The sequence below is a fragment of the Peromyscus leucopus genome, chromosome 14, assembly GCF_004664715.2.
Source record: "Peromyscus leucopus breed LL Stock chromosome 14, UCI_PerLeu_2.1, whole genome shotgun sequence".
In the NCBI taxonomy this organism is placed as follows: domain Eukaryota; kingdom Metazoa; phylum Chordata; class Mammalia; order Rodentia; family Cricetidae; genus Peromyscus; species Peromyscus leucopus.
In genome coordinates this window covers 27209970-27222232 of record NC_051075.1, presented here as the reverse complement: position 1 = coordinate 27222232, position 12263 = coordinate 27209970, and the positions used below count along the sequence as shown (strand labels likewise).

Sequence of the window (12263 nt, the reverse complement as noted above, 5' to 3'; positions counted from 1 at the left end):
CTCTAGCTTGTTGCCTGGAGACAGGACCTCTCATAGAATCAGTATGCCACTATTTCAGAAGCTTGGCCACTCAACAAGCTCTTGGATCCACTGTCTCTGTTCCCAGCGCTGGCCTTACAGGCACGCACAGTCATGCTCATCTTTTAAGTGGGTGCTTAGAATTCAAACTCAGGTCAGTTCTCCTGCCTGTATAGCAAGTGCACTAACCCACTACACTATCACCCTAGTACCGAAAGTATTTTCTTATGATTTTCTTACACGTCTTACTAAGTAAGAGTTGGACTGGAGAGATGGCTCAGCAGTTAGAAACTTGTTACTCTGCTAAAGGATCTAAGCTCATTTCCCAGTACCCACATCGGGCGGCTCACAACCATGTGTAACTCCAGCTCTGGGAAACCCAATGGCCTCTTCTGTCCTTTGCACACGTGACACTGACACACTGACATACACAAATACAGAAATTCAGAAGTTTTAAAAAACAATTAAAAGTAAGCCAGGAGGTGGTGGCGCACACCTTTGATCCCAGCACTCAGGAGGCAGAGCCAGGAGGATCTCTGTGAGTTCGAGGCCAGCCTGGTTTACAGAGTGAGTTTCAGGACAGGCACCAAAAGTATACAGAGAAAACCTATCTTTTAAAAAAACAAAAAAAAAAAAATAAATAAATAAAAGAATGGTCATTAACAAATGGGGGTAAAAGTTGTGTGATATTAAATCTCTGAGAGACACAAAATCTATTTTTAAAAAAAATCACAGCCCCCAGCACAGGCACTGCACTCATATGCACATACCCACACACGGGCACATACAAATATACACAAGTAAAAAAAATTAACATCTCTGGCTAGGGAGATGGCTCAGCACTTAAGAGCAGCTATTACTCTTGCAGAAGGCCCAAATTCAATTCAATTCCCAGCACCCACACCCAGCAGCTCACAATTACCTGTAACCTCAGCTACAGGGAACCCAACACTCTGCTCCCCCAGGGCAATGAAACTCACATGCATATACCCACAAAAAAAAAAATAAGCCATAGATTCTTGATTTATTCAAATAAAAGTAGCTGAAGAGTTCGACTAAGACAAAGACACACTGTAAAAGAATCTCAATGGAGCACTGCAAGTTCTCCAACAGCGTTTGTTGTTGGTGTTCAGACAGTCTCCATGTAGCCCTGGCTAGCCTGGAGCTCAGAGACCCACCTGCTGGGGTTAAAGGCGTGCGCCACCATGCCCGGCTCAGCAACGGTTTTTTTTTTTAATCTTCTGAAGTAAGGAACACTTTCTAGTAATATAGGTTAGTGTTTCTTCTGAGCTTATTGTCCAAAACCAACCAAGTAACAAGATGACTATGCACCATGCATTTCTCTGCAAGGGCCATCTAAAACTACTTGCTAATCTCTTCCCTTCCTTCAAGGTTTCTGGTACAAATAAAATGCCCTCCAGCTCTGAGCAGTGCTGAGTGTTCACATCCCATTCCTTTTCTATTTAGGAAGAATCGTAAGCTTCTTAAGTAGAAGAAGGAAGTTTAGAGAAGTACAGTCATCCCTCCGCACCCAGAGCACCGGCTCCAGGATGCCTGCCACTACCACTGCGTGGACACAAACTCCATGGGTGCTCAAGTCCCTTTACATAAAATAACAGTACCTGCATAAACCTGTATGTATCTTCCTATAGACATCAAACCGCTTCCAGATTACTCATAATAACTAATACAGCACAGATGCTACATTAACAGCTGCTTTACTGTATCATTCAGGGAATGGCGGGGAAAGTCTATGTGCACAGTACAGATGCAATGTTTTTCTTCTAGTTATTATTAGTGTTTGTTTTGGTATGTCTGCACATTAGGTAAGTAGGGCAAGCACATGAAGTCAGAGGACAACAGAAGTCAGGTGATTTGCTCCTTTTATTTTATGTGGTTTGGGGATCAAACTCGGGTCATCAGGTTTATGAGGCAGGCACTTTCACTCAATAAACCCTCTTGTCAGCCCAAAATTGTTAAGGGCACCGCTCTGTGATTGGTTGAATTCAGAGAGATACAGAGAGTCAACTATATGGCAAACTGTAAATAAAACTAAAGCTAGAATCTCTTGAAAACATCTTTATTATTTTTTTAAAGATTTATTTATTTATTATGTATACAGTATTCTGCCTGCATGTGTCCCTGCAGGCCAGAAGAGGGCACCAAATTTCATTACAAGTGGTTGTGAGCCATCACGTGGGTGCTGGGAATTGAACTCAGGACCTCTGGAAGAGCAGTTGGTGCTCTTAACCACTCAGCCATCACTCTAGCCCCATCTTTATTATTTTTTACATTTATTTATCTAGGTAGGGAACAACATGTGTCACGGCATATACAGGAAGGTCAGAGGGCAATTTATGAGAGGCAATTCTCTCCTTCCACAATGTGAGTCCTAAGAATGAAATGAACTCAAGATTGTCAGGACTGTACAGCAAGTGCTTTTACCCAGAGTGCTCTCAATGGCCTATATAATGTCAATTATTTTATTCCTATAATTAGAGTCAAGTTCCAGTTAGTGTATGTGTGTGTGACCCGAGAGCCATATGTATGGGTATATATGGGTTCAGGTACACACAGCACAACAAACCTACAGAGATCAGAAGACAAGCTTCGGGGTCAGTCCATTCCTTTCTACCTTGTTTGAGACAGGTCTCTCCACGCCTCAAACTTCTGTAGAGTCCAGACTCTGTCTCCCTCTCTCTACCACACAGCACTGGCATTAGATACTTACTATGCTACTATAATCAGCTTTTAGGGCTCTGGGGAGCTGAACTCACATCACTGGGCTTATGAAACATCTGATTTATCCAGTGAGCCACCTCCCCAGCCTGAGTTTCAATTTTTTAAAAAGCTTTTGTATCAACAAAACAAGTATCACAAACTTGGTAGAGATACAAAGAATATTCAGCCAATACATATAAACTATAAACCCAATTTTTTAACCAATAGCAGTGGATGTCAGTATAACAAGAAAAGGTAAAAATCATTATTTTCTTTCTTTATTGATAAATGCCAGGCTAAAATACTACAGGACAATCCATGGAATATTAACATACATATTACAAATCTATCATCAAAAAGCACCTGAAATGTGACAAAAGACACAATAGCAATAAAAGCTGTTAAAAGTGTTTGAATTTCCAAGTAGAAGTAAAATTGTGGCCAACTAGTCACGAAAGCCAAAAGGCCGTTTACCTTGATCTGATTGTCTTTATCATTTAGAACTTGCTCTGCCTGTACTTTGGATTCTTCAGATTTTACTTTCTGTTTATTGAGTTCATTCACTTTTTCTCTCATTACTTCAGCTTCCTGTAAAAGCTGATAGGAAAACAATAACAAGGATGTGAGAGATAACAATGTTTAGATGCATTCACTTAAATATTTAGATCATTATAAGATCATTAAAAATATTAAGAAGGTAGGGCTGCTACTTAAAAAAAGTAAGTCAGATGTGGCTCCCTTTTATAAAGAACTTTCAAAACAGAACACTGTAAAATAAATAAGTATTCTCCAACTGATTTACAAGGTAAATTCTTATCAAGTACAAGGTTTTTGACATACACTTACCTGATAAATTTAGTCAACTCTTTCTGTCTTTGTACCCCATATAATATGCCAGATCTGACTTACCTTAATATTTTTCAGTCACCATGCTGTTTTGTTCAGGGTTACCTGTCTTCAGGTAACTCTGAAGAATACTGTTAATCTCGATAGTCTAGATAGAAAACGCCAGCCGAACTGCACTGTGAGTGTTAGTCTAGCTTGGGCTACATGGTAGGACTTGGTCTGAAATGGAGAGGCACTTTTGATTACAGCAAGGGAAATTTAAAACAGGGTCACCACCACCACGTTCTCTGAAATCTAAGATGACAGAACAAAGGTATAGAAGGAAGAGGCGTCAACCCACACAGAGAAGGACAGAGAGAGAAGGGGGGGGGAAGAGACACACTGTGATAAAAGACACAGATAACACACAGAAGAAGCCTAAGCCAGGTGGAAAAGTAGTGAATAAGACGATTTGACATGGTCCAGAAAGGCTCATGATTTGAAAGCAGCACTAACAGGTGGATGAGTGGAAACCAAAAGGGAAGAACCGGGGGACGGGAGAAACAACTGAGCAGGTAAAAGTGTGCACTGCTTTTACCCACATCAGTTCCCTGCCGCTGCCCTGGGGCCTTTGGAGGCCAGAGGCACCAGATGCCCCACAGAATTCGAATTCGGATCAACAGGCACTCAAACACTGAGCTATCTCTCCTCCCTTCATTTCCTTCTGGAAGCCATTTTTCTTGGGAACTTAGTTACTCTCGGTCTAATAAGAATGTGTTCTGGGCTGGAGAGATGGCTCAGTGGTTAAGAGCACCGACTGCTCTTCCAGAGGTCCTGAGTTCAATTCTCAGCACCCACGTGATGGCTCACAACCACTTGTAATGAGATCTGGTGCCATCTTCTGGCCTCCAGGGACACATTCAGGCAGAATACTGTATACATAATAAATAAATAAATCTTTAAATAATAATAATAATAATAATAATAATAATAATAATAATATGTTCTGCTGGGCAGTGGTGCTGCACACCTTTAATCTGAGCACTCAGGGAACAGACATCTCTGTGAGTTTAAGGCCAGCTTGACCAACAAAACAAGTTCCAGAACAGATAGCACTACATAAATAAACCCTGTCTCAAAAAACAGACAAGCCGGGTGGTGGTGGTGGCGGCGGCGGTGGCGCACGTCTTTAATCCCAGCACTCGGGAGGCAGAGCCAGGTGGATCTCTGTGAGTTCAAGGCCAGCCTGGGCTACAGAGTGAGTTCCAGGACAAGCAGGGCCATGCAGAGAAACCCTGTTTCTCTACCAAGTGAGTCCCAGGAAAGGCGCAAAGCTACACAGAGAAACCTTGTCTCGAAAAACCAAAAAAAAAAAAAACAAACAGACAGACAAAAAAGAACAAATTCTGTAGATCTGCTGGGCTTTGTTGTCTTGAGACTATAGTTGACTCTGCCATCAAGGATTCTTGTTTTCTCGTCTTAAACACTCTATTTCCTGTACCGAAGACTTGCTCTTCTGTGGTTAGTTATTTTGATTAACTTTCAGATAATGAAGTACAGGAAGTAATTTCAAAAAGAGATAGCATAGCTGAAAATCTCTTGTTATCTTCCATTTTTTTAAAAGAAGATTTCATTTTAAAAATTATTATTTTAATTATGTGAATGTGTTTGCACTTGTGTGCATTTGTACTCATGATGAAGATGCCCTCAGAGGCCAGGAGAAGGTGTTGAATCCTCTGGAGTTGGAGTTGTGAGTGGTTGAGAGAAGCCTGATATAGGTGTTCAAAACTGAGATCAAGACATCTTAGAGCTGTGTTGTGGTGGCGCACGCCTTTAATCCCAGCACTCAGGAGGCAGAGGCAGGTGGATCTCTGTGAGTTCGAGGCCAGCCTGGGCTACCAAGTGAGTTCCAGGACAGGCACCAAAGCTACACAGAGAAACCCTGTCTCCAAAAACAACAACAACAAAAAAGACGTCTTGGAGAACAATACATGCAGCTCCTTGTCCTCTTTCATGGTTCTGATATTTAGACACTCGGGGGTTTTGTTTTTGTTTTGATGGAGCCTTCTTTGTTTCCTGCTCTTTTCTTCTTCTTCACAATCTGTTAATATCTCTCTGTTGTCTTTAGCTCTCTGAGATTATATGACAACGTGTCCCAAATCGTGTCTTTTATATGCTACGTTGGACACTTTCATTCTGGAAACTCCTCTCGATTCTGTGGGTTACTACAATTATTTCATATATTTATTGTGATAATTTAAAATTTTTGTTTACTGATTTTTGTGTGTTTGTGTGAGTGTGTTAATGTGTGCATGTGGATACATATGTGTAACTGTGTGTAGAGACCAGAGGCCTTCTTGACAATGTCAGGAATGGATTTCCTCCCTACCCCACCCCACCCCCTTTTTTTTTTTGAGACAGTCTCTGTATGTAATCCTGGCTGTCCTAGAACTCACTATGCAGATCAGACTGGCCTTGAACTCACAGAATCCCACCTGCCTCTGCCTCTTGAGCACTGAGATAAAAGGTGTGTGTCACCGTGCTGGGCTCGGTTCCATCTTGTTGAGCTGGCCTTAAAGCCAAGTAAAAAGTGGTTGGTTACTTTCATAACATTTATGCCACTACCGTATCAGTGGGCATATCTTGCCAGGCAGTTTGTTATTGTAGCCTGCATGGTTTGCACGTAGGTGAGATTGATGATTACTTTTTTCCTGTGGTAGTATGCATAGCACCTTCCAGCACTACTGAAGCTAGCCAGTAGGGATGAAACTTCCAGCTAGATGTCTGCACAAAGCAACCAAAGATAAGAGATGAATGGCAGAAGATGAGATGTGTGGATGCATGTTTAGGAAAGGACAGAGGGAGGAAAGGAGGAGGGAAAACAGGGGCATGGATATGTGTGTTTCTGTGTGTCGGTATGTGCATATGTGTGCAGGCACCCATGGAGGCCAGAAGAAGACATTATATGCACATATCCACACTCAAGAGACACATGCACATAATTCAAAATAATAAAAGCAGATGAAGAGGAAGAGAAGAGGTGGCAGCAGGCATGATGGCACAGAGCTGTAATCCCAGCAGTTAGGAGGCTGGGCCACAGCGAGCTCCAGGCCGACCCGAGCTACACTACAAGAGTCTCTCTAAAATGATGATGATGATGATGATGATGATAATAATAAACACTTCCATCTCTCAAAGGGCATAGAGGTAGATGACCAATATGTATTACATGAAAACAAGCAATTATTAACAAGAAAATAAAATGGGCAACACAGGATATATAATCAAGTCACATCATGTGGCTCAGACAGACTACTATTTAGAGACTCATAATAATGTTTTGTTGTTGTTGTTTTGGTTTGGTTTTTTTTTTTTTTTTTTGGTTTTTCAAGACAGGGTTTCCCTGTGTAGCTTTGTGCCTTTCCTGGAACTCACTCTGTAGCCCAGGCTAGCCTCGAACTCACAGAAATCCGCCTGCCTCTGCCTCCTGAGTGCTGGGATTAAAGGCGTGCGCCGCCACCACCGCCCGGCTGAGATGCATAATAATGTAATCAGAAATTTTCATATTGCTAGAGTGGGAAGATGAAGGGTTGCCATTGATGAAGACCTGAGTCAAATTCCCAGAACGCACATGAAAGCCAGATGGATAGCACAAACATCTATAATCCCAGTGCTTTACGGAGAGATGGAAGGCAGAGAAAGGTGAATCCCAAGAAGCTTGCAGACTAGCTACCTGGACATACACAACAGAAATGAGACAGTCTGTCTCAAACAAGGTGGAGGAAGGACCAACACCAAGCCATGACTTGTACACACTCAAACTCTCACACAACAAACACACACACACACACACACACACACACACACACACACACACACCCCTCAATATGCACAATGTAGATAGGAAGGAAGGGAGAGAGGGAGCAAGGGAGGGAAAGGAGGCAGCGAAGACAGAGTTTCATGCCAAACACTGTGTTGGGAGAACAGAAGGGAGAGCATACATGTGTGAGCGCCTATGTGAGAGGAGGGTGAGAACAGAAGCTAACTTCCCATTTTACGGCCCCCCAGAACTCCTTCCGTTAGGCCCCAAATCGCTAATATATTAACTCTTACTATATTTTCTGCTGTCTCCTGTGAATGTCAGAATGCTGACTGCCTTGGCTGATTTCTCACATGGGAGAAGACAGACAGAAGGACACACTTCTAAATCCTTTACGAGAACAGGAAGCATGCGTGGGAGATTGCCCGCTCTCAAAAGCCGACTCATTCGTTACAGGACTCCACACATGGTCAGTTGTGAGTTACCCAGAACATCAAAGTCTATATTCAGATCTAAGAGTCTCTCTAGACTACAGACCTGCTTATGGCTTTCCTGAAGTTCAGCAGTTTCATCCAAGGCATCTTTTATTGTTCCTACAAGTCGCTCTTTATTGATTTCAAATATTCTCAAGGTCGTTTTGGCCTAAGTAAAAGAAATACACAGTTTATAACAATTTAACAGAAAACCTCATGTTTATGTATTCTCCGCAGAACACAAAATTTAAGCAAAGACCAAAACATGCCACTATTAACAGCAGAGGCAGTATTAACACTGCTTTGATACAACAGACAAAGGCTGGCCAAGACCCAGGGCCCATCCTACCCCCTACCACTCATTTGCCAGGTAACTTGGGCAAATTATTGAACCTTCCATGTACTGTGCAGACAATTTTGTTAACCACTGAAATAGGAAAGATAGAAAAGACCAGTTATTAGATTCTGATTTATCGGTGTACTTAGTGACTCACTTAGAGCACTGCTTGGACTGCCTATTTGCCAAGCACCACTTCACCTGCTACCTGGGAAGAACGACCTGGAGGAAGAGCTGAAACAACAGGCCGTTGCCCTTAACAACCTGCTGACTGCCACGTATGCTTCGGAAAAACTCTCGCTTGCTCCTCTGCCCACTTTGTGGTTTTAGAATACAAACCAGAACCAGGATTGAAGCCTTTCAGGATTGTCCTGGCTTCAGTCCACTGGCGACATCTCCTCTCTTCCAGGCTCACAAGTGTCTGGAGTACTTATTCCACAAGATCCCACACTACTTACCCTTTGTCTCCTCCCCTAAACTTTATACTGTAGGAAACAACTTTGTTTCTATTGTTAAATGTTACACAACTTCAAGAGTGCTCAGATACAGACATGCTTTAAACTTATCAAAGGAAAAATGAATTTCATTGACAGTTACTCAAGTTAAAAAAAATGAATACTTAAGAGTCACTATATTTCAAATACTAATGCAATATTTTATTATCTGATGTGATGGCTATTCTTGGTTATCAATTATATCTGGAATTAACTAAAACCCAAGCAAGCTGTGAGTGATATTTCTTAATTAAATCATTTGAAGTGAAAAGACCCACCTTTAATCTAGATCTCAGATCCACCTTTTTTATGTTTTGTTTTATTTATTTATTTATTTATTTATTTATTTATTTATTTAGGGACAGGGTTTCTCTGTGTAGTTTTGGTGCCTGTCCTAGATCTCACTCAGTAGGCCAGGCTGGCCTCAAACTCACAGAGATCCACCTGCCTCTGCCTCCCGAGTGCTGGGATTAAAGGTGTGCACCACCACCGCCCAGCCTTAGATCCACCTTTAACCCAGATCTTTTGAGGTGGGAAGATCCACTTTCAATATGGGGACACCTTCTGGTGGCAGCATATCTAGAGGACATGGAAGAAGGGAGCTTTGCTCTTTGCCTGCTTGCCCTCACTCTCGCTGCCAAGTCCATTTCTTCCCTGGCATTAGAGCCTACTTCTTTGGGATTCTGGTGTATTCTGAATATCAGGTGAGACATCCAGCCTCATGGACTGAGCAACTACGGGATTTTGGACTCTCTGTTGGTAGAGTGCCATTGTTGGACTAAGTGGACCATAGCCTGCAAGCCACTCTAATAAATCCCCAATCAGATTGATCGATTAGATAGATAGATAGACAGACAGACAGACAGACAGATGATAATAGTCATCCCATTAGTTCTGCTCCTCTAGAGAGTTCTGACTAATATACCTAATAATAAAAATAACATGAAAACATAAATGTTTTTCAAAAGTGACAGACCAATTAGAGTAATTCAACTTACTTCAGCTACTTGTGATTTGAGAGCATTTGATTCATCTTCTAGGGACTGTATCTCTTTTAAAGTATCAGCCATCTGAAAAGACAGTATCAGACAGTAAGTATTTAATAAGTCCCTTTAGCTCCAAGACAACATGCATTAGTTAGGTGTATTTGCTAATTTATTGCCGATAAAAGTGAGAGGTGAGATGAAGAGGCCTTGTCAGCTTGCTTACCATGTGTTCACAAGTACTTTACAAATTACGTGACAACAGTACGTCTTCTCAACTTCAATGTATCATAGAACTCTTCAGGTTCGAGATGAACCACTAACGTCACATTATAAATAATCTCACACACATCAAGATTTTCCTTATGCCAGAATTTAAAGTAGAAAGTTATTAATATATTTTTAAGTTAAAAAATTATATACCCTTCACTAGGTATATGATTACTCAAGTTACATTATTCATGTTACTTCCACAGGGAATATGGGAAATTTCTATGTAAATGTACAAGAGAGTTAAGTGTGGGGGCACGCACTTGCAATCCCAGCTCTTAGGAGGCACAGGCAGGAAGATCAGGAGTTTGAGGCCAGCCTCAGTTATACAGTTACACAGTTATACAGACTGGGGTGTAGTCTAAGACTATGTCTCAACAGATGAAAACAACGGGGCTGGAGAGATGGCTCAGTGGTTAAGAGCACTGACTGTTCTTCCAGAGGTCCTGAGTTCAATTCCCAGCAACCAGATGGTGGCTCACAACCACCTGTAATGAGATCTGATTCCCTCTTCTGGCATGCAAGGACACATGCAGGCAGAACACTGTATACATAATAAATAATCTTAAAAAAAAAAAAATGAAAACAAGAAAAAAGGAATATGCAAAAAAGACCTAAAGGGTCTTCTACATTCTGTTTTTTCACATGCATGAGTTTTTTGTTTTGTTTTATTTTGCTTGGGATATATTTATTACTTGTTTGGATGGTTTGGGAGTTTTACTATTTTTATTTATTTACATTTTTAAAGATAGTGTCTCCTTTCCCTGTGCAGGTCAGGCTAGCTTGGAACTCCTGGCTCCTCCTCTCAAGTGCTAGGATTACAGGCTTGTATCACTATGGCTGGATGACATGTCATATTTTAATCAATACTGTATTAGTATGTAAAATTCATAATTCTCCTGGAATACACAAGACTCACCAAATCATCTTGTTCAGAATGTTTAGCTCTCTCTTCTTCTAGTTCTTTCTCTAGAAAGAGTATTTCATCTTCAAGCTTAGATTTCGAGCTTTCTAGATTTTCATAGGTTGCCTAAAATAGAAAGCCAAGTTTAACAAGCCAGACATAAGAACTTTTAGTTAGGGTAAAAATCAGATGAGTACAATCAGACAAATTTATAAACACTTTCTGCATTTGTTCATTTCTCTGATATTAAAATAACAGCAGGTCTAGCAGTTCTGTAAAGAGTCTAAGTATTCCAGGCTCCCATCAGCTCACCATGAGAAACAAAGACTACCCCTGAAGGAATTAATATGGTTGCATTCCAATAAAACTTTTATTTACAAAGACAGGGGGAAAATCCGCCAAGCACAGCTTGTCAACTGTTCTAAAGCATGTTAAAAAGCATGTTACGGGGAAAAAGGACAAGTTCAATTTATTATAAAATAAATTTTAAAATCAAGATTGCATCATCATATTTTCTGTAATCTTTTTAATTTAAGGTGATTAATTATTAGATTGATTTTTGGATTTAATACTATAACATACCTCTGATATTTGTGGTCCTTCAACAAACTTGTTAAAAAAAAAAGAACAAAACCAAAACGTGTTAAGTAGTTGTAAAAACTTTACCTATAATCTCCCCAAATTTGATTATTTTATTATAGGACTTCTTACTTGAATCAAGATTACTCTGTTGGTTTGATTTTTACCTGCAAAGTCAACTCTCAAGCTTTGTAAAACTTGTATTACATTATATTGTGTGTCCAACTATGACTACTACACCTAAAAATGTTTTCAATTACTAAAATTAGATAATCTTCTAAGGTATTCAGTGTGGCCAAATCTCAACCTACATTACTTGTAATTCACATAAATTTATTGTCATAACAACCTGGTATGTTTATATTACCTGTACACCAAGTCTGAATAAATATTTGTCTTTGTTACCCAGTAACAACTTTTCTTTTAGCATGCATGCCAAGCAGCTTCTAAAACTCCTTACGTGTTTTGTTTTGTGGCATTTGTTTTGTTTTGATTTTGTATATGTGTGTTTGTTTTTTGAGGCAAAGTTGGCAATCCTCCAACACTAGCCCCTCCACGTGCCGGGACGATAGGCATGCCCCACACCTGCCTAAATAAATCTCTTTCATTCGGGGAACCTAATAAATTCCCATTGGGTTAGCACTTGTAACAGAGGCTCGACAAATAACACACAGCAGCCACAAAAGGTTCCTCAGGCTCACCGAATCAAACACAGCAAGCAACTACAAAGTGTTCTTGAGGATATTCATAAGTAACAAAGAAAGAAAAAAAATTAAGGAATTTCTTTGGAGTCCAAACTTCTTGTGGATTTTACAAGGGCATTTTAAATCACAAGACAC

The 12263-nt window shown here is 40.5% G+C and overlaps 1 protein-coding gene across 11 annotated transcripts in view; it reads right to left on the bottom strand.

The window, feature by feature from the left end:
• Mia2 (MIA SH3 domain ER export factor 2) overlaps nucleotides 1–12263 on the bottom strand; it is a 95426-nt gene that overhangs the window by 37521 nt on the left and 45642 nt on the right. For 6 of the 11 annotated variants that reach the window (XM_037210558.1, XM_037210562.1, XM_037210560.1 and 3 more), the window contains 4 exons: nucleotides 10861–10971; nucleotides 9687–9758; nucleotides 7922–8026; nucleotides 3214–3336 (listed from right to left, as the gene is read on the bottom strand). In XM_037210558.1, coding sequence (XP_037066453.1) covers nucleotides 3214–3336; nucleotides 7922–8026; nucleotides 9687–9758; nucleotides 10861–10971 — 411 coding nt within the window. Of the gene's footprint in view, nucleotides 1–3213; nucleotides 3337–7921; nucleotides 8027–9686; nucleotides 9759–10860; nucleotides 10972–11427; nucleotides 11455–12263 lie in introns of all 11 variants that reach the window. The other 5 variants (XM_028885114.2, XM_037210561.1, XM_037210559.1 and 2 more) reach the window with 1 other exon arrangement.